This window comes from Colobus angolensis, unplaced genomic scaffold (genome assembly GCF_000951035.1).
Source record: "Colobus angolensis palliatus isolate OR3802 unplaced genomic scaffold, Cang.pa_1.0 Scaffold419, whole genome shotgun sequence".
Classification (NCBI taxonomy): domain Eukaryota; kingdom Metazoa; phylum Chordata; class Mammalia; order Primates; family Cercopithecidae; genus Colobus; species Colobus angolensis.
The window spans coordinates 2,207,338-2,234,763 of NW_012117588.1; the positions used below are offsets into that span (position 1 = coordinate 2,207,338).

At 40.0% G+C, this 27,426-nt stretch overlaps 1 protein-coding gene across 4 annotated transcripts in view; it reads left to right on the plus strand.

The window, feature by feature from the left end:
• The window catches only part of SMARCA2 (SWI/SNF related, matrix associated, actin dependent regulator of chromatin, subfamily a, member 2), a 183,601-nt gene that overhangs the window by 11,340 nt on the left and 144,835 nt on the right, over nt 1-27,426 (plus strand). For all 4 annotated transcript variants that reach the window (XM_011956472.1, XM_011956473.1, XM_011956474.1 and 1 more), the window contains exons 2-5: nt 3,854-4,114; nt 8,086-8,215; nt 14,874-15,293; nt 22,777-23,032. In XM_011956472.1, coding sequence (XP_011811862.1) covers nt 3,890-4,114; nt 8,086-8,215; nt 14,874-15,293; nt 22,777-23,032 — 1,031 coding nt within the window. In that variant the 5' untranslated portion in view covers nt 3,854-3,889. The remainder of the gene's footprint in view (nt 1-3,853; nt 4,115-8,085; nt 8,216-14,873; nt 15,294-22,776; nt 23,033-27,426) is intronic.

The window sequence follows — 27,426 nt, forward strand, 5'->3', positions numbered from 1 at the left end:
GTTGCTTGATCTCTGCAAAGCGGAGACAAGATGGCACATTTCCGGGTTCTTCATTACAAACCTTTCCCGCAAGATGGCACATTTCCGGGTTCTTCATTACAAACCTTTCCCGCGCGCGCCTAAAACTTTTCCCGCGCGCGCCTAAACTGTTCTCGCGCGCGCCTAAAACGTTTCCCGCGCGCGCCTAAACTGTTCTCGCGCGCGCCTAGACTTTCCCTGCGCAACGCAACCTTTCCCAGGGCGCACAAACATTTTTCCCGCCCAGGAAGATATGCAGCCTACCGCGCAGGCGCGATCCCGCGCCCGGGAAAAATTACAAACCCACGGCGCATGCGCAATTGTAATTTGAGAAAATCCGGCCCCCCGTCACCGCCCTGGTCCAACCTCTTCCCCTGCCAGCCTATATAAGGCATTGCACTGCCACCATTAAACGAGACTTGATCAGGCTATTTGTCTTGTCTCCATTTCGTGTGTTTTCTTGTCTCCTCCATTCCCACTCCCCCTTCCAGGGTCTGTTTGACTGTCCTGCAGGTTGGGACAGCAGGCATCAAGTCATGGATGGACAGCTGGAAGGGTCCTTTGAGACACTCCTATCCTGAGCCTAGAGGAAGTCAAGACCCCAGAGGAAAGGCACTTTTCCCAGGGCCCCAGAGTTGGTGGTGACCCTGAGACCAGAACCCAGGTCTCTCAGCACCCAGTGGGACATCAGTGAATATCACATCAAGTTCTATGAGAGTCCAGATCTCTGCCATTCATCAGTTATATGGCACAGGCTAAGTTTCTTCATTTGTTAATCTTTACTGTCAGTCTGAGCCACACACATTCATTGAAGTCCAGGCATCTGAGGTTCTCTTCTGATTAGTTTCCTATGTAACATGTTCCTATATTAACATTCCAATTATATGCCCGTAATTTTCCACTTCCCTTGTAACATGTTTTCCCTCTAAGACATTTTTAATAGTTTCCTTCAACAAAAAAAGAAGCATTTTTATGGGACTATATATGAGTAATTACAACATTCTCTGAGATTCCCAAGTGGAAATGATAATGCAAGCGGAAAGTAGCGTTATGGGCTAATATATATTAGAATTTCATATTTAATATGCATCAATTATATTAAAAGTAGGAATATCAGCCTAACTACAGTATTTGTATCTTCATTGTTCAAACTCGTGGTATATTACTGTAATACCTATTGAAGCTGATTTCAGTGTAAACCGTAACAGGAAGTAAGCAATTTCCTTTTATTCACTAAAAAATAAAAGGGTGTATTAGTGTGCTGATATACATGAAAGAACATTATATCTTGTAGTAGCCCTGAATTGACGTCAGCTTCCTAAATTTAAAATGCTGACTGAACCTGTGTGAGGTGGTGGAAAGCAAAAAAAACCCAAAAAAACAACAAAAAAAGTTACTTCCGTCTGCTTTGTTCATCACAAAGAATAAATAATAACATTGGGCTCTCTAGTGAATTGTGAATTCAAGGCTGTAATTCACTGTTGAGGCTCCCCTGTTATTTAGAAGCCACTTGTACTGGATTCCCTTCGTCCTGTTTTGATCCCCTGCTTATGATCACTCTGAAGTAGCCTTTGACTGCTTTGTGTTTTAGCTCTAATTTATTTGTCAAAATGGCCTAAATTCTTGCCTGCACTTTAAGGATATCTTTATGGGAACACAACTCAAACACTGACCGCTCTGTGGTTTTTATTTATAAAATTAACTGAAGCCAGCTGCAGTGGCTCACAGCTGTAATCCCAGTGGTTTGGGAGGCCAAGGTGGGAGGATCACTTGAGGCCAGGAGTTCAAGACCAGCCTGGGCCATATAGTGAGACTCTGTCTTTACAAAAGATAAAAAAAAAATTAGCTTGGCGTGGTGGTGCCGCCTGTAGTCCTAGCTACTTGGGAGGCTGATGGGGGAGGATCACTTGAACCTAGGAGTTTTGAGGCTGCAGTCAGCCATGATCTCTCCACTGTCCTCCATCCTGGGCAATAGAGAGAAGCCCTGTCTCTAAAAATATGAAAAATTAAAGTTAAAATTAAAGAGTTGATTTTATTAATAGTTAGCCCTTGAAATTTCCTCTGCAGTTGATTCATCAGATAGTTTTTGAGCTATGACTATATGCAGGTTGAGGTGCTGGGAATGCGGAAGGGAAAACCGAGCATGCCCTGCCTTCATGGCCCTCATACTCTAGAGATTCAGTGCAAGTGATAGGTCACTAGGAATGGAAAGAATGTGTTTTTTGTACTGCCCCTCCAGCCTGTCATTCCACTGTGGGTAAAGAGCCCTGCTATGGTGACTAGGCCACCACAGTCTCATTCCATCTCTGCCACTAAACAATGGGTAAGCAAATCACTTAGGGCATGTCATTCTGTACTTTGTGAGGTCGACAGCAAAAAGTTTCTCCATGTACAGGTGTGTGCCTCCAAGGTAACGTCATAACATAGAACGATTACTGTTGCTAGTGGTATTCAGCTATCTTGCTGGCATCATTGATCTCTATCAGAATGTGAAAAACAGCTTATTTACTCATTCTGGCTCATATCCAAGATGCAGTTGTACCCACTCTATGAGGCATTTCCAATGGGAATGCCAAGAAGCCTTAGAGTGTGGGTGGTGGAATATAGTTTTGCTGAAATTGTAGAACCAGAGTTTCCACACCTCGTCTGTGGTGAGCTCTGATCCAGTAGTCATGGATGACTTCTCTCAAGATTGTTGACCAGGGCCAGGTCTGGGACAATTTCCTGTTTTTTTTTTTTGTTTTGTTTTTTTTTTTTGAGATGGAGTCTCACTCTGTCACCCAGGCTGGAGTGCAGTGGTGTGATATCAGCTCACTGCATTCTCGCCATTCTCCTGCCTCAGCCTCCCGAGTAACTGGGACTACAGGCGCCCACCACCACTCCTGTCTAATTTTTGTTGTATTTTTAGTAGAGATGGGGTTTCACCGTGTTAGCCAGGGTGATCTCAGTCTCCTGACCTCGTGATCCACCTGCCTCAGCCTCCCAAAGTGCTGGGATTACAGGTGTGAGCCACTGCACCCAGCCAAATCCCTGGTTTTAACTGTCCGAGGGGTCTCTGCTTCAATTAATTAGCTGGCAAGAGGATCACATCTTAAACTGTCCCTCCTGATCACTTCTGGTAGAGTGGAGTTGGTGGGGAAAGCAGTGCTAAGTAAGGGTGGCCATTTGTTGTGCTGAGACTACAGCTGTGTTTTTCACACGTGTCATTGCATTGAAATCTCAAAAGAAGAAACTTAAATAAAGTAGCTAGTAGTTACATATATGAGTATTTGAACCCATATTGGACTGATTCCTGTAGCCTTTGCTTTTTTCATGATTGGGACTTCTCTTTCATTCTCAGATTAGAAGATTATATTTTTCCCCGTTTAACTATCTTGAAGTTTTGAATGCCCACTCACTTATGAAAATGAGTCTTGCTTGGATACTTTTGAAAGGGTTCTGTATTTTAATGGGTTTGTGGGGGTTAATGACTTGTAAGGTGTCCAAGGCAGTAAGTAATGGAGAGCATCTGTTGACTTCAGTAATAAATTTCAAACTTGTTTAGAATTCTGCTTATGTGTTAAATTTGAGTTTCTCCAGTGAGTCTTTTGTATCTTAGGTGATTTATATTTTTCTGGGGAATCATTTAGTGTGTGTGTTTTTTTAAACAAGTGGTCTTCATAAAGACTAGGGCAGACGGATGTATATCACACTCACTCAAACATCTGGAATAGACAGGGCAGCTCTGTTTGATGTTTGTTACAGAAATGGCACCATCAAATGCTAACAACTGTTTTATTCTGATCTTAACATCATGTTTAAAACATGCCTTCCTTTTTTCTACTTTTCAACTTAGCATTACTCTACTGTCTGGCAGAGACGGGAGAAGTAGATGTCCACGCCCACAGACCCTAGTGCGATGCCCCACCCAGGGCCTTCGCCAGGGCCTGGGCCTTCCCCTGGGCCAATTCTTGGGCCCAGTCCAGGACCCGGACCTTCCCCAGGTTCCGTCCACAGCATGATGGGGCCAAGTCCTGGACCTCCAAGTGTCTCCCATCCTATGCCGACGATGGGGTCCACAGACTTCCCACAGGAAAGCATGCATCAAATGCATAAGGTAAGAGTTTGTTCTCCCATTCAAACTCGACTTCTGATAAGTGGATGCCTAATATTTCTGATAACCCCATCCCCCTTTCTACTGTTGTTAACAAGAAAATCAAGGAAGATCTTTGTCTTATATATCTCATATATTATTAAAAACGCATATTGTGAGGTACTTTTGTTGCTACAGATGTTGTACCAGTTATGAAGATCAGATGTTGACTTTTTAAAATACTGAGATAGACTATGCAGTTCTGACAAGTAGATCCTGTGATTTGTGGGTTGAAGGTATTTTTGTCTTGGCGAATTAGTGTATTAGTCTATAAGTCTTATTTTTTCCTATCTGTGTTAAGTAACTTATCCACTAATGAACATACTGAAAATTATTCTTTCCTAAAAAGGTTGACATTTATTAACAAAAATTAGATCCCAAAGAGTAAAAGGAAAAAGTCCTTATCTAAAGGATTTTTGGAAAAGGGCTTTATTGAAATTAAATAGTTTCTAGGGAATCCTTAAAATGCACATTGCTCTCTCTCTGTGAAGCAGTTTTATTCTGGTTTTGGAAGAGGGTTCTGATTTTTGCAGAGCTCACGTCCAGCTGTTTGTTTCTGGACTAAGGTTATAATTATCCTTTATTTATGAGGCTTGGATTGTTGCTGTGGGGATGATGATATCTGTACCATTTGGCATTATGCCTTCACAGGAGATGCAAAGAAGAGAGAACAGCCTTTTGAGAAAGTAAACAAGATCCTCTGTGACAGTTTGCTTTGAAAGTAAGCAATAGCCAGGAAAAATCTATGAGGTCATTACATACTACCTGAAGGTTTTGCCTAATGAGACACGTAGAGGTTTTACACTCCTTGGGATGATATCACAGGTGGATAGGGTGGCAGGGCTGCTTGTTGACTTTAAGTAGGTGTATTCATTAGGATTCTCCAGAGAAACAGAACCAATAGGAGATAGAGATATATGTAACAAGAGACTTATTATGAGGAATTGGCTTACACAATTATGGAAGCCGAGAGTCTATTATCTGCAGTCACCAAGCTGGAGACCCAGCAGAACCTGTGGTATAGTTCCAGTCTGAGTGTACAGGCCTAAGAACCAAGAGAACTGATGATGTGCATTCCAGTGTGAGTCTGAAGAGCCCGAAGAGTCAGTGTAGTAAGTTCAAGTCTGAGGGCAGGAGAAGACCCAGCTTAAGCAGTCAGGCAGAGAGAAAGCTTCTACTTTCCTCTAGCTTTTTTTTTTTTTTTTTCCTATTCAGGCCCTCCATGGATTTTGGATGAGGCCCACGACATTGCTGGAGGCAATCTGATTTATTCAGTCTAAGAATTCAAATGATAATCTCATCCAGGAATACCCTGACAGACATGCCCAGAAATAATGTTTCATCAAATATCTAGGCACCTGAGGCCCAGTCAAGTTGACACATAAAATGAACCATCACAGTAGACAAGCTGTGGAAGATCCTGGCTTAAAACGAAAAGATTACCACAGAAAAGAGCAAGTCTTTCCTCTAGTGACGTAGGACTTTAGGTCAGTTTTAGGGTAGGGCATCAGAGCCCAAAAGGGAAGATCCTTTTGTTAAAAATGTAATTTGATGATTTTCAAATCAGGAAAGTAATATATGATTATTTTGAAAAGGAAAACAATACTGACATAAACAGATAATCCTACCTTCACCCCAAGTAACAGCTTGTTGTACATGCTTTTTCTATCTTACTTTTCTGTATGTTCATTAAAAATACTGTATAAGCACAGATATGTATATATTGGTGTAATATTTTTGTTACTTTTCTTTTACTATTATAGAATCATATTGTCTCTGTTAATTACTCTGAAACTTCCTTTTTGTCATTTAACAATGTATTATGGGTATCCCTATAACATTCCCTAATTTCTGTCTCCTTTTTTAACAGATAAATTTGTTAGCTTGTCAGAGCTCTAGAGAAATAAAGCTGCTTGTTTTCCGTGTCATATTTTTCAGGGAACCTATTGAACATATTGACACATGCAAGTCCTGAAATTGTTTTGTGTTGAGATTAAATTAATTTCGGAGCTATATTCTAGATCTGATCAATGACTTGTAAACCTTCCTCTAAGTGGCTTATGTAATTTCAGAATAATTTGAAGATATCTCACCTTCAAAATGAAAGATAAAATGTGAGGGAAATACTTAGCTAAACTTTATTGTTCTTTAGCACTTAAAACGTCAGCGTGTGAGTGTTGGGTCAGTTTTGTGTTTTTCTCCTGGATCGTTTGTATGTATGTATGTATGTATGTATGTATGTATGTATGTATGATGTATTTACTTATTTTTGAGACGGAGTCTTGCTCTGTCTCCCAGGCTGGAGTGCAGTGGAGTGATCTCAGCTCGCTGTACCCTCCGCCTCCCGGGTTCACTATTCTCCTGCCTCAGCCTCCGGAGGAGCTGGGACTACAGGCCCCCGCCACAGAGCCCGGCTAATTTTTTATATTTTTAGTAGAGACGGGGTTTCACCATATTAGCCCGGATGGTCTCGATCTCCTGATCTCGTGATCCGCCAGCCTCGGCCTCCCAAAGTGCTGGGATAACAGGCGTGAGCCACCGCGCCCGGCCTCTCCTGGATCGTTTTTATTGTTATCTCTTTTGATCCCTTCATTTTATGTCCTAGCATTTTTATTACACTTTCTCATATTCTCTCTACCCTCTTAAATACTCCCTTTTTTTGTTTTGCTTCGCTCGCATTCTGTGAGTTTTGCATTTTTTGCCATCCTGCTTCTCCTTAGCCCCAGCCCCTCAGATAGTTCCCTGTGTGAGGACCTGGGTGCGGGTTTAGAGCTCACACCTGCTGACCAGATGCCTTCACTTCTTTCCATTCTTTTTATAGGCAGCTTTATTTCTTCTCTTATTCTTCCTTCTCCCTCTGAGGCTTCAGCTTTTTGCTTTTCAACATTACTGGAAATAAATAAACAAGTGGCCTAAATACATCTGCTGTGTTGCTTTGATTTCCTCTCTATTATTACTATTTAACAGACTCAGTGACACTCTTTACACCAGATTCTTCCCATTTTTCTTCTGAACATCCTCTTTATGATACATTTTTCTTCTTTTCAAGTGCATACTTTTGACTCTGCAGAAATTAACTTTCTTTTCTCTAAAACTGCAAACACTCATACTTTCTCGCTTGAAGTCATTTGGTTTCTATAAACTCCTGGAAATATTTCTTTCAGGCTGTTTTGAAAATTGCTATTACAGTTTGGGGAGGAATAGACTTTTCCTTTTTCAAACACATGCTCCGTTGCCCAATTCTGGATTGGATTAATGTCAATTCAATAGCTGTTTATTGCATGTCTGTCACATATTATGCCTCAAGTTTTGGGTCCAGCTCCTGTGTTCATTATTTATTTTCAAACCATGCCCTTAACCTTTTCCATTCCTCTTCCCTCTGTAGTATAGCTTTATCTATTGCACACCCTTTCCCTTTCAGTATTCACCCCCGTTCATGGCTCTGTCCTGTCTGTTCCTCTCTTTCCAACTGCCATGGAACCCTGTGGTTTCAACTTTTAAACTTTCCATCGTTCCTTTCCTTCCAATGAAGAAAAATTACCAAAAACTGGATCATCACAGATGTGTCCAACAGCCTTCCTTCAGACTTCAGACTAACTTCAACATATAACAGGTTTCAAGATTACTTACCAGGGTATGGAAAAATAGCCTATATTTGTCTACCTTGTGACCAGGGCTTCATTTTCATCGCCCGTTTCGATATTACAAAAAAAAAAAAGAAAAGAAAAGAAAAAAAATCCACTGTTTAAAGACTTAACATTTGACTTACAGATAGGTTGCTGATCCTTTTGGTCTAGTCTCCTTTTTTTAACTCTAGAACGGGTAGTAAATGATTGTGCCACACTTTTGAAGAACTTAGGGAGGGGTCTGAAAACTCCAAATGGAAATGTTTTCCCTTATAGAGGTGTCTAACTGATGTCCTTTAAATGTTTCAGCCCATCGATGGGATACATGACAAGGGGATTGTAGAAGACATCCATTGTGGATCCATGAAGGGCACTGGTATGCGACCACCTCACCCAGGCATGGGCCCTCCCCAGAGTCCAATGGATCAACACAGCCAAGGTTTGTGTCAGCTGCACACCGGATACTGGTTCCCCAGCATAGTCTTTCAGTCTTTCCTGTTGGATGTTTTAATTATGACTTCCAAAGAATGTGTCTAAGGAAGATCAAATCCAGCAGGTTTCTTTTCCTTATAGAAATCTACCTCCGTCCTCACCAATACAATCTGATGATTTCTATGGGAAATTTTATTTCTGAAGTCCTAGTAATTTTACTAGCCATCATGTGTGCAAGCAGTCTGCAAAGTCCTCTATGTACTCTATCCGGAATCTTTATCGTAATCTTTTAAGGTAAATTATGTTATCCTAGTTTTATAGTTGGAGAAGATAAAGCTGGACAATTTACTTTGTTTTGCCAAGTTTACATGTCCAATCGGTGAGAGGGCCAGAAAGAGAATCTAGGCCTGCTTCCCAGCAACAGTGTAGATGTGAAGGTAAGGTGAACCACCTGTGTCCCTTAAATTGCATGCTTATCCATTGTCTATAAGACAGCTTTTATCTGGAAGTGAAATTACGTGTCATTTCTGGTGGGTGGCTAGGCCTGTCATAGCAAATGACCACAAACAGAAATGTATCCTCTTATATAATTCCGGAGGCTAAGTCTGAAATCAAAGCATCAGCAGGGCCATGCTCTCTCTGAAGGCTTTGGAGAAGAATCCTTCCTTGCTTCTTCCTGGTTTCTGGTGGTTGCCAACAATCCTTGGCATTCCTGGACTTGCAGATGCATCACTGCAATCTCTGCCTTAGTATCCACATGATTTTTTTCCTGTGTGTCTGTCTGTGTTCAGATTTTCTTCTTCTTTTTTTGAGCCGGAGTCTTGCTCTGTCGCCCAGGCTGGAGTACAGTGGCGCATCTCTGCTCACTGCAAGCTCCGCCTCCCGGGTTCACACCATTCTCCTGCCTCAGCCTCCCCTGTAGCTGGGACTGCAGGTGCCCGCCACCACGCTTGGCTAATTTTTTGTATTTTTTTTAGTAGAGACGGGGTTTCACCTTGTTAGCCAGGATGGTCTCGATCTCCTGACCTCTTCATCCGTCTGCCTTGGCCTCCTAAAGTGCTGGGATTATAGGTGTGAGCCACCGTGCCCGACCCAGATTTTCTTCTTTTTATGGGGACTATTCATTGGATTAGGGCCTTCCCTAATGCAGTATGGCCTCATCTTAACGTGATTACAGCTACAAAAATACTGTTTCAGGCCGGGCCTGGTGGCTCAAGCCTGTGATCCCAGGGCTTTAGGAGGCTGAGGTGGGCAGATCAAGAGATCAAGACCATCCTGGTTAACATGGTGAAACCCCATCTCTACTAAACATACAAAAATTAGCTGGGCGTGGTGGCACGTGCCTGTAGTCTCAGCTACTCGGGAGGCTGAGGCACGAGAATCGCTTGAACCCAGGGGCAGAGGTTGCAGTAAGCCGATATTGCACCATTGCACTCCAGCCTGGCGACGGAGCAAGACTGTCTCAAAAAAAAAAAAAAAAAGAAAAAAAGAAACAAAATACTCTTTCAAAGTAAGGCACATTCCCAGGTATTAGGGGTTAGGACTTCAACATATTTGGAGGAAGGGGAACACAATTCAATTCAACTCACAACAATGGCTAAAAGAAATATGGCATATTTCTTTTCTTCTTCATATGTAACAAGTCCTCTTTCTTTTCCTCACTGTTGAAAACTATTCAGGTACCTCAAAGCCTTTTGATACAATGTAGCCTGATTTCAGAGTCATTATGTGGTCATTTCAACATGTGACGGGCATGAGTTAATCTAGCACTAATTGACATTAATATGTAGATATTCTAATTCAAGGTTTATGGTTTATGTGTTGCTATATATAATCTTGTGTAATTAATGTGTGTGTTTCCTCCATCCATGATCAGATATCCATCTACCCGAGGGAAGACTTTTGGCTGTGAGGATTTAGAGAAGTCTAAGCACAGTTGTTCTCTTTTTGAAATATAAATAGTCAAGTCGTGGAGGCATAGGAGTGCCTCCCCACTAATATTTGAACAGGCTTTTGAACATCCCAGACTCTTATCTGAATTTTAGTGGCAGGCAGGCATAATTGTTGCAGATAACTCATAGAATCTTGACCATGTCAGAAGAGCAGCCTAAAGCTCTGGGACTTTTTGCAGTGCAAGAAGAAAAAATTTGACTCATTCACTGTTATGAGTGAAGTAAGACAGTATTTCTAGGCTTATCATTTAAATTTGAAGGGGCCAAGTATATTCATGGAGCTAATATAAACCTTTGTATATATATATACATATATATATATATTTTTTTTTTTTTTGGGGGGGGGCCACAATCTCACTCTATAACCCAGGCTGGAGTGCAGTGGTGTGATCTCATCTCACTGCAACCTCTGCCTCCCAGGTTCAAGTAATTCTTCTGCCTCAGCCTCCTGAGTAGCTGGGACTACAGGCGTGTGCCACCACACCCAGCTAATTTTTGTATTTTTAATAGATACAGGGTTTCACCATGTTGCCCAGGCTGGTCTTGAATTCCTGACCTCAGGTGATCCACTCTCCTCAGCCTCCCAAAGTGCTGGGATTACAAGCATGAGCCACCATGCCTGGACTTAAATCTTTATTTTTAATACCTGGGAGGTATAGATGAGTAATATTTAGTGATTCTTGAAGCCAGGTGCTTACTTTTTCTGCTCCAGTCATTGCAGTAACTCTAATAGTGGAGTCCTAGGAAAACCTGAAAACTAAAACCACTTCAAATGCACAAATCGTAATTGAGAGCAGTTTTACTTTTATTTCTGTGATCACTTGGCTCCTCTCTTCAACATAAGAATGATGTCTTATTTATCTTGGAATCCACAACACTTGACATGATATCTAGCACATGGCTATATAGATATTAGTAAATTTTGTTCAATTAGGTGTGGAAGTTTGTGTATTAAAGAGTCAACAGTTTAAAATGATCTCAACTTTTATGTGATTTCAATGAAGTATAATAACTAAATGCAAAGGTCTGCATTAAAGGGAATCAGAATTAACATGTAGTATTCTCTAAAATAGTAAAGTGCGTTGTAGGCTGAGGAATGAGTTATTTTAGGGTATATTTTTGAATAAAGCAGTATTAGTATAATGCAGTCCTATTTTATATAATGATCTAAAAAGAATTTAGACTTGGTAATAGCATGTGTCTTTAAAAAACTCATTGTGAAAAGCCATTTATTAATATAAAAACACAGGAACAGAGAGATGTGGTATTGATTGGAAGGCTGCGAGCTTTAACTACCTAGCAACCTATTAGGTTATTTTAGGGTGTTGGTCAAGAAGCAAAGCCATTTCCTTCAATAAATACCGAATTGTGTACCTTATGGTCCCAACGATAACACTGTTTATTTTTAGTCCATTGGATAGAAACCCTTCAAAGGCAGGTATATATTTAAGTTTTGTGTGTGTGTGTGCGTGTGTGTAGAGAAAATTCATATAATATTGGCACTTAGAAGTTCCAGATCATTAATAGGAGAAAGGTTATTGCATCTCTCTGAGGCAAGGTGAAACTGGGGAGATAATAGCCCTTGAAAACTAGGGAAAGAAAACTGCCACTTTTGACTACTTTCGAACGAGCAAATCATACAAGATTCCAAAAAGAGCAGAATCTGCATCAACACTCATCCTACTGACAAATGTATATTCACTCTCAGGCAATTTCTTCACTCTGTTTTCTCAACTAAAGATAATTACCAAAATATGTGATGTTGTTGTATCACTTAGATTCTGTTTTTCTTCAAGTTTTATGGGATGCTATTCATATAGACATAAAAATCTCTATTTTTAATAACATACTGTGACAGAATGATTCTCTTCACATCCCCTACAAATTCTGGGAAATAATTCTCACTTCCGTTTTCTTCTGATCAAATTTGAGGTGAAATTTTGTTGTACTGACTAACTCAAAAATGATTTTTATTTCACTCTCAATTTTTTTGATCAAATTTGAGGTAAGTTTTTTTTGTATCGATTTTCCAGTGACCAGGTTCCTTTTTTCAGAGTTCAAATTGTTATGCTTAATGTAACTGTCTCACCTTCATAATGTTGTCTTGTTCATAGTTTCAAAGAGTGATGTAAGACATAGTGTTACACGTGAATTTAGACTAGATTGCCTAATATTTTGGTTCCAATGTTGTATTAGGCATCTTATGATTTGCCATGAGTGAGATTCTAATTGATGACCCTAGGAAATAGGAAAGACCAGAAATCAGGAAACATATGACTAATTTTAAGCCCTGGTCATATCTCTTCTACTGTGAAAATGTTAGCAGGTTTGGTGGGAACATTTTCCTCCTGTGGTAAACTCAGGGCTGGCCAGAAAGACATCATAATGAATAGACTACCAGTTTGTACTAGCATTACAATTAAGGGGTTAATGTAAGCCTTCTTAAAGAAGCATGTTAATGCTGAAGTTAAGTGTCTGTTATTGATATTCTCTGAGTGTTTATTGTTATAATAACAACATGTTGGGATTTAAATTTCTGCTAGTCTTGCAGACTTTCAAGGGAATTTTCTTGGCTATTTTATATAACCAACTCAAACCCTAAACTGCATGGTGTTTGTGGTTCCTCACGGAGTAGGGATTTGTGGAGTGAAATTTAGCAATTCTTCTATTTACCTTTAGGGCAGGATTTCCCTGAATAGAGTTCTACTTCTCATCAATTGGTGGAGTAAAACCCATTTTTGGTTTAGGGGATCACGCTAAATTTGCCTCCCTCTCCAAATGACAGTTGGAGATAAAAGTAACTGAATCTTTTATTTTCTTTGGTCTTGTGAATTATGAGGGTGAATCCCCAGTTGGTGGCAGTCATATATTCTCGGGCCTCTGTGATTCTGCAGATGCACAGAGCTCTTTCAGTTCAAACTTTTCTTAGATTTGAGCATGCAGCAGGAATTTAATAAACACTTATGTGATGACCTTTGTGAGAACTGTGACACGATTACATTTATTAAAGGGAAGAGACTTTTCATCCATCTATGTATGTAATGCTGTGTTCTGGGACACCTTTGACTTGATTAATTTGCACTTTGTTTCAGCTCAAGGATACCTTTTAGATTGCTTTAGGCCACTTTGTTCTCTCCTTCATCTTGGATCTCCCTCCAACAATGTTCAGTCATGCTTTTCTAGGAATTCTATGGCCAAGCTATGCAGATCATCTCCTGAAATAAGTCCCTTGAGGTTTTTTTGTGCATTTTGATTTTTCTTCCCCAGAAAAGTGTTCTTAAATTTCCCATTTAGATCTCTTAGAAACCAAACAGTTTAGTCTCATTTTTATGTTATATCACAAGTGGTTCTAGAAGGTTTTTGAAACTTTCAAGTCCCTGACTTATTTTCATATAACCAAATTTATATGAGATCATGGAAAGGGCATACCTTGGTTTAAATCTTGAAGCTGTCAAGAGTTAATTGTGTGACTTTGGGCAACTGGTTTACTCTCTGAGCCTCATTTTCCTCATTTTAAAAAATGTGGTAACAGTATATATCTTTTAGGGTTGTTGTAAGGGTTGAAGAAATAATGTATGTTCTACCCATATCTTCTTGATTCCCGTTACCATTTCTGTACCCCCACCAGCCTGATTTCCTGTGCCCAGAATCAGTGTCTTGGTTCACTTCCATCTACCTTTCCCACATATGGCAAAGTCCCTGGAGAACAATAATCTTTAGAGCATTAGTCATAACCAGTGACTTAACCAGTGACTGCTGATTGCAGGAGTGTAAATACCCCAGCTTCTTTACCCCTTTCCTGGAATAATTTGGAGGCAAGTTATTTACCATATATTCCAAAGTTTCTGCACTGAATTAATCTTCAGATACCCACTGCAGCAGCTGGCTTGATTATGCCCCCCCTTATTGGCTGCCTTCCCTTCCTTATATTACCTTTTCATACCCCTATTAGTGTCCACGCACCTTCCCAGTAAATTGCTGGTACTCAATCCTTAAATAAGGCTCTGCTACGAGGGAGAACCCAACTGTGATAGTTGAGTGCAAGACAACTCCTTGCATAGTACCCACAACATGTAGGCACTCAATAATTGCAAGTTATTCATAACATGCATAACAATAAACCAAGTGTTTGCTCTCCACCTGAGACATTCTTTGTTCCCCATTGAGATATATCAGGTGCCATCAGGTTTTGTTCTCGCAGTTGGAGCTGCTTTTACCATTCAGTACTGTCCCTTGGTGCCTTTCCTTTAGGTGAACAACAACCACTAACAGTTTACCTTCTAGGACTATTGATGTGGCTATTGATCACTTGAAGTGTGGTTAGTTCGAATTGAGATGTGCTTTAAGTGTAAAATATTGAGCAGATTTCAAAGTCTTAGTGTGACAAAAAAGAAGGTTGAATATCTCACCAACAATTTTTATGTTTTAAAATGATGTTTTGGATATGTTGGTTTAAATAAAATACATTTAAATTAACTTCACCTGCTTTTTTTTTAACATTTTTAAAGTGGCTACCAGAAAATTTTAAATTTTACATATATATAAAGCACATATTAATATATTAAAATCTTAAACTACATATAATTAATAAATGATATGTCATTTAAATTTCTATCAGACAGTTGCTGCAGACAATTATTAGAATATTCAGGGATATCTCTCTTTCAGGGTTGTCAAGGGCAGCCTGTGATTTTCTTTTGTGCTTTATTTTAGGTTATATGTCACCGCACCCATCTCCATTAGGAGCCCCGGAGCACGTCTCCAGCCCTATGTCTGGAGGAGGCCCAACTCCACCTCAGATGCCACCAAGCCAGCCAGGGGCCCTCATCCCAGGTGATCCGCAGGCCATGAGCCAGCCCAACAGAGGTCCCTCACCTTTCAGTCCCGTCCAGCTGCATCAGCTTCGAGCTCAGATTTTAGCTTATAAAATGCTGGCCCGGGGCCAGCCCCTCCCTGAAACGCTGCAGCTTGCAGTCCAGGGGAAAAGGACGTTGCCTGGCATGCAGCAACAACAGCAGCAGCAACAGCAGCCACAGCAGCAGCAGCAGCAACAGCAGCCGCAGCAGCAGCCACCGCAACCACAGACGCAGCAACAACAGCAGCCGGCCCTTGTTAACTACAACAGACCATCTGGTAGGTTAATACGCAACCAAATGAATAATGCCATGGTCCAACTCGGATAAGAAAGACTGCTCACACACCAAAACACTGGGTTGGTACAAGCCCAGGGCTGACATAGCCTTTTGTTATACCCCACTGGCTCTCTATCCTTGCTCCACTCAGACGGCCAAGATTCTTGGTCTTTCTCTGCTGTTGAGACCTAGGGCAGTGTTTCTAAACCTTAAGAGGTGCTTGTGCAAGCTGGAGACCCGGGGAAAAAGCACCTGTGATTTTGCATTCTCTTTCAAGAGGTTCAAGGTTTCTTGGAAGCGCGTCCATACACCCAGGGTTAAGAACCTCTGGACTTAGTGCATTTCATCCCCAAAACTCACTGCTCAAATCGGTCCCACTAGAGCCATTTTATAATTTGTTGATTTGTTTATTTCTATCCCTTTTTGTTATGAAGAACATCTGGAGAGGCTTACAAGAAGCATGCCTGTTGTAAAATAATTATGAGTAGAAAAATCAGAAACAAGGGAAAATAGAAAAATAAGTAAGAAATGGAGGTAAGCAAGTAGGGCTGCAAAAGCTCTCATAGTTGCTATATTTGCTTCAAAGATGACTTGAGTTTCTTGACAATCAGAGCCAAAAGGAGACAAAGTCCTGCATCTAAGTCTCGCCATTTGGAAGGAAGTTCTTACCAATTTCTCAGAAAAAGCCATTTTTAGCATGAGAGTATAGAGTTGATTTCCCACATGGGATTATTTTTTAAATTATTATCATAATCATTATTGTAAGAGGCACTGCATGATAGAAACATCAATAGCATTTGTTCATAATAGACTAACAGATTCAACATGGCCTATTTCTTATATACTTTGGGATGAAATCTGAAGCTATGACATTATACAATGGGTAGAAATGATATAATCCTTTGCATGGCCTCTTGGTCCTCTGTCTTGATCCCACTGATAGACTTCAGAGGTGCAGGGGACTGTGGACTGTGGAATAATCTTCCATGAAGGTTGTTTTCTCTAGGAAGCGTTTTGTTAAAGAACTGGAAAAGCAGAGAGTTTATGGGTCTATTCTAATGAAAGCTTTGGATTCTAGGGAATGAGGTACTTCCTTGACATTGATACCATTTCCTCTGAGTGGTTTCTATTCATTTAGGCAAGTTCGGACACGCAGGTTGTTGCAAACAATTAATTTGGGATATTGGTACTCTTCCTGGGTTTTGGGCCTTATACCATGGGAGAGAGTTCAGATTAGTATTTTTTTATTAATATTCTGCCTATTGAGTTTGTATATGTTTATTTTCTGGTAGAGGCAGCTCCAAGAGTAGGCCTACATAAGAGATATACTCATCTTATTAATTGTTAGAGCTTTAAGAATGGATGTCTTAGTAAGTCTGAGCTGTTGTAATGAAAGGTCATCAATGGGTGGCTTATAAACAGCGAATTTATTTCTTACAGTTCTGAATGCTGGGAATTCCAACTTCAAAACACCAGCAGATTCAGTGTCTGGTGAGGGCCTGCTTCCTGATATATAGATGGCTTCCTTCTCACTGTGTCCTCACATGGCAGAAGAGACAAGGCAGCTCTCTGGAGCCTCTTTTATAAGGGCACGAATCCCAGTTATGAGGACTCTACCCTCATCAAGTACTCACCTCCCAAAGGCCTCACCTTCTGATATCATCTCCCTGGGAATTAGGATTTTAACATATGAATTTTGAGGGGACCATAAGCTTTCATACCATGACAGTGGGTTTTAAAAGGGCAAGAAAATATTTCATCTCCAGATTTCTGTGTGGCTACCATGGAGGCATTTGGTAGGTGGAGGATCATAGAGGACTGAGCTTTGGGAACTGGAAAAGTTATAAGGAAACTGCAGAAAAGGGCAGTTTGAACCCTAAAAGTATTTAGAGGTTTTAAAACTGCAAAGCTCCAGCTCTTGAGAATGCAGCCAGATAGAAGAAAAAAGCACATATGTATATGTATGTGTGTGGCTTATCCCCACTGAGTGCCTGCTGGCCTACTCGTGCCATTCTCAGTGATAAGTCCTTTGCATGTGTCACACAACTAATGATGGAGAGTCAGGATTCAGACCCCAGCAATTTGACTTGAGAACTAATGTTCTTAACCACTTTCCCATATTGGCTGCTTCGTGGCAGAAAGGCTTATGACAAGGGAAAAAACCTATCACAAAGTCTGGGTACCAAGATGCAAGCATTTTACATCTGTGTGTAAAGAGACAGTATCTACACACCTTACTTCGAGCCTGTGAGCCTTTTCCCTCTTACTCTGGGACACAGCATCAACAAAATTAGTAATCTTACTGGCTCAAGCATTGATATTTTAAAGAGTGATCTAGACTCAGTAGTAAAAGATACCAAGATATCATTTAAGAATGTAGGAAGCGGGCTGGGCACAGTGGCTTAAGCCTGTAATCCTAGCACTTTGGGAGGCTGAGGTGGGCAGATCACGAGGTCAGGAGATCGAGACCATCCTGGCTAACACGGTGAAACCCCATCTCTACCAAAAATACAAAAAAATTAGTCAGGCGTGGTGGCGGATACCTGTAGTCCCAGCTACTCAGGAGGCTGAGGCAGGAGAATGGTGTGAACCTGGGAGGTGGAACTTGCAGTGAGCCGAGATCTTGCCACTGCATTCCAGCCTGGGCGACAGAGCAAGACTCTGTCTCAAAAAAAAATATATATATATAGGAAGCAGAATGATTTGTTTGAGAAACCTTTTTAATCCAAGGTTAAAATAATATGACTGAACAAAGTAGTAACATTTAAAAGATGAAGTTCCATTTATCTGGATACTTATACACAATAAATGCTTCATGTCCTAATAAACCCAATCCTGAGTTCATTTTCTGGATCATTTTCAGAAGAGAGGACTCTATTCCTTTTTTTTTTTTTTAACCTGGCTCCAGTACCTACGTCTTCCGTCATCAGGTGCCTGTCATTAAAGGGAATTCATTTTATTACTCACTGCTCATGTCTTTTTAAATTGTCAACAGTCGGGGCTTCGTTAGAAATGACAATATTTGGGCAGGTAGGGTTTTATGGAAGAGTGGAAAGGAGACATGAATGAAGGAGGAAGGAAGATACCTCCTTCAAATAGAATGAGCCCATTCTGTCACTGAGAGGGCACTTCCATTTGACAGCGTTGCTGAACTTGTCCCCACATCACAGATTTCATTAGGGAAATAGATAACCTTACTTGCAAAAAATAATTGTTTTTTTAGATTGGCTTTTAGAAAAGTAAAAATAAGGCATGACTTTCTTTTTAAAGTTAATATTAGTCTATTTATTGTTTATCTCCTTTTTATAAAATAATTACTTTTAAACACCCCTGCTAATATTTCAGGATGTTATTCACTTATGTAGAGGTAGTTGTGTTCCCATTTTGCTTCTGTTCCATTTCCTAGTGTTATTCATGTGTGAAGAGAATCTTTTTGGCTGGGGTGGTCTGCCTCAAATCTACTCCAAAGTTATAATTCACCAAAAGTGACATCATCCTAGCCAACACCAAAGAATTATGGTTGGAGTTGAGGCATTGCACATGGAACACATAACTCTGCAGTGGTTTCTCCTACAAAATGTCAGCCACTCTTATGATGGAATGTGCCCTTGCCTGCTGTGGGCACCACTCAAATCTAACCCATCATTTTTCTTTTCATTTTGATTCACTTTTCCTTTCAGATTTTCAAGCAGAAAGAAAAATGGGAACTGAAAAAATTTGGTGTTTTTGAGGGGTGACGGAGAGACCTTATGGTAGAGAATAAAGTGTTTTGTTTTGATATCTGAAATTTTATATGCTCAATTTAAATATGTTTTATTGCATTTGTTTTTTCCAAACTGTGGAAACCACTTAAATTCCTATTGAGTGCATAGATCTTTTATTTGCATGAATGTCCTGTATGCTGGAAACTAAGTGGGAGCTCTGAATGCTTAGAAGTTCTGTGCCTGTGAGACTTGGGTATTTTGATACATTTGTTGCCTTATTGCTTCGAATCAGGTATAGGGATGCATTCAGTAAAGACTGTCTCCCTCCCTGCTTAGCTGCCCCGGAACTCCCTTCTGGAGGGCCAGAGTTTCTACTTTGTTTCTACTTTGACTCCTAAAGTGAGGACTGAAGGGAAAGCAGATGGCATTTTGTACTTCTGACAATGAAACCTAAATTGTTTATGTTGGAAAGGGAGCAAGAGATAAACTAAAGAATGTGATTTGTCTTCCATTTGAAGATACCAGGGAAAAGTCTTGTCAAGTAGCAGACCACCAGGGTCTGGTGTAGAGGAGATAATTTCTGTGGATAGAGAGCAAAGCCAGCCAGGCAAACGAACCCGTAAGCCGCCTGAGGGACAGACAGGCATAAAACCTAATGAATAGGTAGTTAGACTTTGGGCAAGGCTAATTGCAGCAAGCTGTGTTAGTTCCCCAGCCTCTGCAAGTAGTCGTTTTTATACAATCTGTCAGAGGGAGGAGAAAATAGACCCACACGGTAAATGAACTTGTGGTGTTTAGCTAGGAAGTCGAGTTTGCTCTAAGTCGCTCTGGTAGCAGACTCCAGGGAGCACATGGCAGGCGGACTCATCTGAATATCTGTGCTGAGGAGTTGTATTAAACTGTTGAAACACTTTGAAATTGCTTTAGAAAAAGAGTACTCCCAAAGTTGCCAGCTAATATGGTATCGAATTTCCTGAAAGACTTTTCTTTTGCCATGTGGTTTTTCTATAAAGCTGAGTCAGGTAGGCTTCTTTACCTCCCTATCCTTGGTGGCAATAAAACGACAAGAGCTGAGGATTGAGGGTTGAGCATGTAGACACTGTTATCTCATTGGATGTTTACCACCGCCCTATGAGGTGGCTATTGTTACTATCCGCATTCTATAGATGAGCACACTGAGCCACAGATTGGTTGAGTAACTTGCTCAGGCTCACACAACCAGCAGGTGATACAGCTGAGGTGAAAGAGCATTTTTTCTGGAAAGATACAGGGTGTTTAAATGTACCTGTTTAGTGCACAGCAAGTTGCAGTACTTTTAAATTGGAGACTGGAATATATAAGTAGATGTTTGACTCTCTCTGTGTCTCTCAGTGTTATGGGTGAATCAACAAAATTAGAATGTCTTTCCGTTTAGTGACTGAAGAAGGCTGTCCATGCATGTTTCAGGTCTAGTTTGGAGTCACAGACTAGATTCTGGACCAGAGAAGACAGATAAGCTTTGGGTACCTTTCTTTGATTAAATGTAGTTTTAAAAATAATGACGTGACTATATCTCAGGGAGTCTTCATAGTCTTCTGCATGGGTATTTCTAGACAATAATGCTAAAGAGGAGAATGCCAGTACAAGTGAAATTATAACACAATTGCAGTGTTATGGCTTTTGTTGATGAATTATTGGAACTGGGAAGAAAAACACTTTTGAGAATTAAATTTAAAGTAATTCTTCCGATATTATCAGTAAGACCTAAAGGTAGTTGCTTTTAGAGGACCTAAATGTATTAAATTCCTGATTTAGCATGCTTATACCAAGTCTTCAAATATGTTAAATTCTACCAGCTTCTTGAGCTTCTTAAGGAGAGTCACAGAATCGTAGGGAATTAAAATAAATGTTAGAAATCTGTATCTCTTCTTACTTGACTGGATCACATCTAGAGCAACCCAAATGAAAAATGTGCCCTGTTTTAAAGATCTCCAGGGAAAAATATTCTAAAACTTCCCCCAATAATTTATTCCAATGCATAGTAACCCTGAGACTTAATATTTAGAAATTGGTTTCTTATATATGGATGAAAGGAACTCTAAGAAGGTATGCATTACATAAAAGACCTTTTATACAGGAAAAAAAAGTACTTAGATGATAAAACGTCTTAATTATGGAGGTACAATACCTAAAATTAAAAATAAAATGAAGTGCATTTTCCACCTAAGATTTTTTCATCAACCCCTAGAACCACCGCTGGAAATTACCTCATGAAGAAATCTTACCTAGCTCTGTATCTTTTGGAAATGTTTTACCTAATTTTAGAAAGGGGGGAAAAGAACAGTAACATCCCACACACACACGCGCGCACACACACACACACACACGACACGAACGCAAGACACACACTGTAGTTTCCTAAGCAGTTTGTTCTAATTCTTCACATTCCCCCTGTCAAAATGTTTGCTTATAACTTTCTTTGTATTGTCATTTAAGCCCATTTCTAATTGGTGATTGTTGGAAATTGAATAAATGTGTTCAGTTTTTCATACTGTATGTCGTTGTATGGTTAATTATTAAATCGCTCTGAAGTATATAGACTATTATTTTTGTTAACATTTAATAGCTATTTTTTCTTAGAAAGGATATAGAAAAAATTGGAAGCATGCTCTGGACTTTAACATCTGCTTACTGAGATTCTTTTAAAAAAATTTACTAACTCATCTGGTATCATCACTAAAATTATTTATAATTTTAAGGCAACTAAAAATTCATCTAGGAGGAGAAGTGGAACATTTAAAAATTTAAGTCTGTACCTAGTAATTAACTTAAACTCCTGAAGTTCAATGTGGAAAATTATTTTAAATTAACTTATTCAATGCACTTTGACAAGCTTGCAGATTACTTATTATTTTACTCTGATAACATGGGATAATGATCCCTTGAATCCTAATATTTGCTAATTTTTATTAGGTGGAATGAGCAGATTTTTTTTTTGGCTAAAAATGAATGTTTTAAGAAATGTTTGCTAATATGTACTAAGAAAAAATTTAAGTTCCCAAAATTCACTGATTAAACCTGAAATATGCTTTATAGGCCTTAAAAGAAAGTGTGTGCTGCTTGTCGTTCACATCAGAAGACTGATAAACTCGTTGCTCTGTTTGTAAAGCATGGGTTCTAACAGCAGGGCTATTCCAGACTGGGATAGAGGTCTGTCCTAAAAGGGCTTGAGGTGCAATTTGCAGGATGTGATTTTAGGACTGTACCGAAATTGCATCTGATTGTTGCGTGACTCCCTTTCTTTTTTGAACTCTGCATGCACCTGTAATTAAAAAAAGAAAGAAAAGAAAGAAAGAAAGAAAGAAAGAAAGAAAGAAAGAAAGAAAGAAAGAAAGAAAGAAAGAGAAGGGAAAGCAACCAACCCATTGTAGAGTTACGTTAAAACCTGGCGGTAGTTTCCTTAATTGTATTAAGTCGCAGTCATTTTCGGATCATTTGAACCCATGTTCGTTAGTGAATGCCATTTCCCTATGGGGATAGATGCCAGATTCTTTTTTCTTTCTGTGTCTTTTTCCTTCTCCGTTTTCTTTTTCCTTTTACCCCGTTCCCTGCCTTGCCCTCCTCTCCCTCCCTCCTCCTCTTCCTTCTTGCCCTCTTTTTTTTTTTTTTTCTTCTCTTCCCTTAGGTGTTTAAGACACTTAATGGTCCCCAGCACTGGGCCCCGGGGGGCGGCGGGCAGGCCGGGTGTGGCCCGCGGGGCGCCGTCCCGCCCGAGCTGCCCATGTCGCTCTTGTCCCGCAGGCCCGGGGCCGGAGCTGAGCGGCCCGAGCACCCCGCAGAAGCTGCCGGTGCCCGCGCCCAGCGGCCGGCCCTCGCCCGCGCCCCCCGCAGCCGCGCAGCCGCCCGCGGCCGCAGTGCCCGGGCCCTCGGTGCCGCAGCCGGCCCCGGGGCAGCCCTCGCCCATCCTTCAGCTGCAGCAGAAGCAGAGCCGTATCAGCCCCATCCAGAAACCGCAAGGCCTGGACCCCGTGGAAATTCTGCAGGAGCGGGAATACAGGTAATGCACCCCACCAGAAAGGGGCTCACCTGCTGTGTGTTCTGGCAAGTGCCACCAAGCCTGGGGGGGGGGGGGGGGGGTGAGGTGCCTGCCTGTTGGTTGGCCAAACTGTGATTTTCACCCATTCAGTCAGAAAACTTTTATCCATCCCTGTGGCCTGCCAGGTGCCGAGGTGGGCACTGGGGTTTTGAAGATCAGAAGCTGACGGGGACTTCCTATGGACCCAAGAAAGTGATCATCTCACACTTCGATTATGGAATACATTGTCATTGTTTGTACTTGTGTCGTTGAATAATGACTGAGGTGGTGGGATGTTGAGTGTGTTGTGCTGGCCTAATTTTCATGTTAATTGTACATTTCTACTCAAGCATACTTTGGTAACTTTGTATAAACTTTGTTTTAATTCACGTGTGTCTATGGTGTGATCCAGCCTTATGGGTATACCCTGTGCAAGTGTCTTTTTACAAGGTCCTTATTTAAACTATTAGTCCAGAAACTTAATTTTTACCTGATTCAGCCCATTTATCAGAATCAGGGGCTGGCAAACCCTTTCTGTAAAGAGCCAGATAGTCAATATTTTATGCATTGTGGGGCCATATAATCTCTGTCACAACTCACCTCTACCCTTGTAGTGCGAAAACAGGAAAACAGCCGTGGACAATAATGGGCTGGCTGCCTTTCAGTAAACTTGACAAAAACAGGCTGGAGGCAGGATTTGGCCTGCAGGCTGTAGTTAGAAGACCCCTGATGTAAATGGTTAATGTCAACCCAAAAGGGAGTCCAGCAAGTATTAAGTCAAGATAAAATAAACCTAAGATTGTGGATTCTGGAGTCTGCCAGAAAGCATACTGTGTCATTAGTAACTTCTTACCATGGTCAAGTTATATCTCTTTTCTGTGACTCGGTTTCCTCCTAGGCTAAAAGAAGGTACCTCTCATAGTGTTGGGAAGATAAAATGATACTGAAACATTCAATAAATAATAGCTATTATTATTTCCCAAATACTTCTTAATTTTAAGGAAAATTAGAGTTTAAAAATTATAGAGAATGTTGGTAAACCATGTCTGGGCTCCCTTTTAAAACATTACCTTAATCTTTATTGAAAAGCACATCACTCATTTGTTGTTAGACTAAAATACTGTTACCAGCTTTGAGAGGTACTCTGAAAGAAATCAGGATTACGTGCCATTAGATGTGTTTATTTTTTTGAATGAAGAGTGTAACTTTACTCTCATTACTATTAATAATCATCTGTTAAGATATTTTATCTTGCTATTTCCAACATTTCATGTATTCCCAGAGAACTAGATACTCATTGTCAATTGATATTTCAGTGCTGATAGGCAGATTCTGCTGGGTGAATAATTGTTGTGTGTTATAAAGTCAAATGCTAGCATATTCCTCTGTTCATGTGCAGTAGACTAATGTGCAGTACATTCTGTACGTTGCTGTTGAATTTTTAAAAAACTAAAAGTATTGGAAAAAGTAATAGAATGGAGAAATATAATGTGAATGCTCTAAAATTCTGACTTCCTAAGAGCTAATATTTTTTTTCCTACCCTAGTAAAGGAAAAAGCTCTGTACTAGCTCCGTAGTTAAAACGTTTTTTTGCCATTTGAATTACCAGTACCTTTGTTAAACTATATGAACTACTCTTAGAAGAGAGATGCTTTCTATAGCTAGAAATTTTTACATATGTCTAGACTTTTTGCCTTTTTCAGCCTGGTATGTGTGTGTGCACAAGTGCGTTTTAACTTTTTATTTTGCTAGCTCCTAAATGTTCATGATCATTTTTTCTGGAATTTTCATTGCAGGACTTTCTTGTAATAAGTTTATTTTAGGAACTTTTTTGGAGATTACCTTAATGGATGGTCTTCCGAAGTACACAGTATTAAGTAGTACTATTTCCAATGTATAAAAAGATTTTGTTCTGCACTCCTATGTCAATAAAAAAATGCTGTCAGTATCTTTTAACTTATGTGCATTGCAAAATGTGGAGAATGGCTATTTTTCATAGTATTATTATTGCTTTATAAATGCCTACTCCTTTGTAAAGCCATGTGGCTTTTGAAATGACTGATCTGGACAACCCTGAATCCAGAAAGGTTGTGGGTCCTTTGGCCTGAATTTTCCCATGGCCACCTGGAGAAGAAGCATAGTTTTGTAGTGACGGCATTATGGGGCATGTTTTGTATTCTTTGGTTACAAAGCAATAACTGTCTTCTGCCTATGTGAAGATAAGTTGTTCAACTGCAGAGATTACATTTATCCCTTAAAAGGGTTAAATTAGGTCCCTTAGGCACTTGCAAAGGACAACAAATAAACTATTTTTTTTCTTCATTTGACCCTTTGTGATAGAATGGCTTACCAGCCTTTAGCATTGATAACTGTTAGGATCCAGTGCATCTTCATCATCTGATCAAAGATTAGAGAAAGGTCTAAAAAACCTCTTTTACAATTTGACAAACTTAGTTTGAGCAAAAATCATCTGTCAAATTCTTGAACAGATGTTAATTTCTTTGGGTCTTGTAATATCATTTACCTTGTCTATGAAATTTGACAGGAAATTTTCAGAATCTTAAATTTTTTTAACATTTAAGTCAGTTGGCTGCTTTTTCTTGTTCATCATAAAAGCAGAATGTTGACAAATTGACCTTCCTTTTCGTTCATAGCATAAATAGATGTCTGCCTATGAGCACTTTGCTGCAGCTTTGTATGAACTCTCTAGTTGAAACATTTTTCCCACTTAAATTGGATCCTTTCTTTTTGACCATCTTTCTCTTGTGATGGAACTTTATTACTTCCATAGTAAGTGTCAGATATTTCCCTGGACTGCTTTTTTTTCTCTTTTTCTTTTTAGCACACTTTTGTTGGCTTCTCATTGTGCCTAACTTCGCTTTCTTCTATTTAGAATTAGATGTCTGGTCAAAAGTACCTCAGGAATCATCACACTGGCATGTAAACTAATTCCGCAGATGTTTGCATGGAAGATGTATTTCACACTTGAAAGAGTTTATTTGGAAAGAACGTCTCTGAATTACATCAGCCCTCTTCGGAATAAAGTCAGAATTTAGTATGAAAAGAGCGGTATATCCTGCTTGTGTCAGGAAGCAGACATAGGCTGCTTACCTGTGATTTTTTTTTTTTTGTCCTGCCCTTGTCGCCATTGCAATCCTGAAAATTCCTTCTCAAAAATTACCAAGAGCTGCTTTACCTGCAGAGTTACAAAAAGTCACACACACTCTCTTTTTAAATTGTCACTCAGTTCCTTGAAGGAACAAAATGTACCAGTGTCATTTTCTGTTCAAATAACTCTCCTACAGGAATCATAAACTTCTCCTCTGGACCTGAACAAATATCTGTTGCCTTTAATGGAAGTCTTTTTCTTGCCAGAACAGTAACCCCTCTTGATTTACTGTTCAATCTGTATGAAAAACCTGTGTGACCTAATTCTGCATCAATTTTCTGTACTCGTGAGGACACTAAATGAGTCTCCTGCAGTTATGCAGTATTACATCTTGTTGTTGTTTCGGGAAGTTTAGAATCCTGAATCTCTTTATCGGACTACCTGCTGAATCTCACTGATGGGGAGATAAAATTGTCTGGAGAGGAGCATTATTTAAAATGAAGATTTCTATTAACAACAACAACAACAAAGATACAATCTTCTGTGTTAAAGAAGCCCCTCCTATACCTTTGCTACTCACCCTCCATGTGCTGAATCAAATGCATGTAATTTTACTATGGAATCTCCCTTTCCTCTTCTCCTAGAGTTTGCACTTCGTAGTTCTTGCCTTCTTTCGATGGAAGAGGGATTCTTTTGTGCCAGGGAATCAGATTCACTGACAAATACTAGGCTCCTTGGAGAAGTAGTCATTTCAGGGAGAAGTGCGGTCCCCTTGCTCCTACCCTGTCTCTCCAGTGCCTTAGTCACACAGTGCCCCATCTACCCCGGGTTCCCACTCCCCACCTCCTCATTTTCCCTACACTTCCCTACTTCCCACCGTCCAGTTCAGTGTGATGTAATCTCTACCCTATCAACCCAGTTGTCCTACGATTATTTATTTAGTCCTAGTTCCATGGTTGTTTGGAAGATTAAGTAGGAATTCCTCTAATTTAGCATCTGACCCACTTTGTCAAAGAGAATAAATCAGAATACCAAGGGATAGTTTGCGTCCTAGGATATTTAAATAAGAAAGATCTGCAAGGAATCTAGAACCAAGGAATTGGAATAACCAAATCATTGGCCATGATCTCACGCCACTATAATATTTAACTTTCCTTTGGTATGACCTTAACCTGTAAAAGCAAAGTTATCTCAGTTTTATTTTTTCCCTTTAAATTCTATATTTCAAAAAAAATCAGTAGTGGATTTTTTTCTTTACATCTTAATT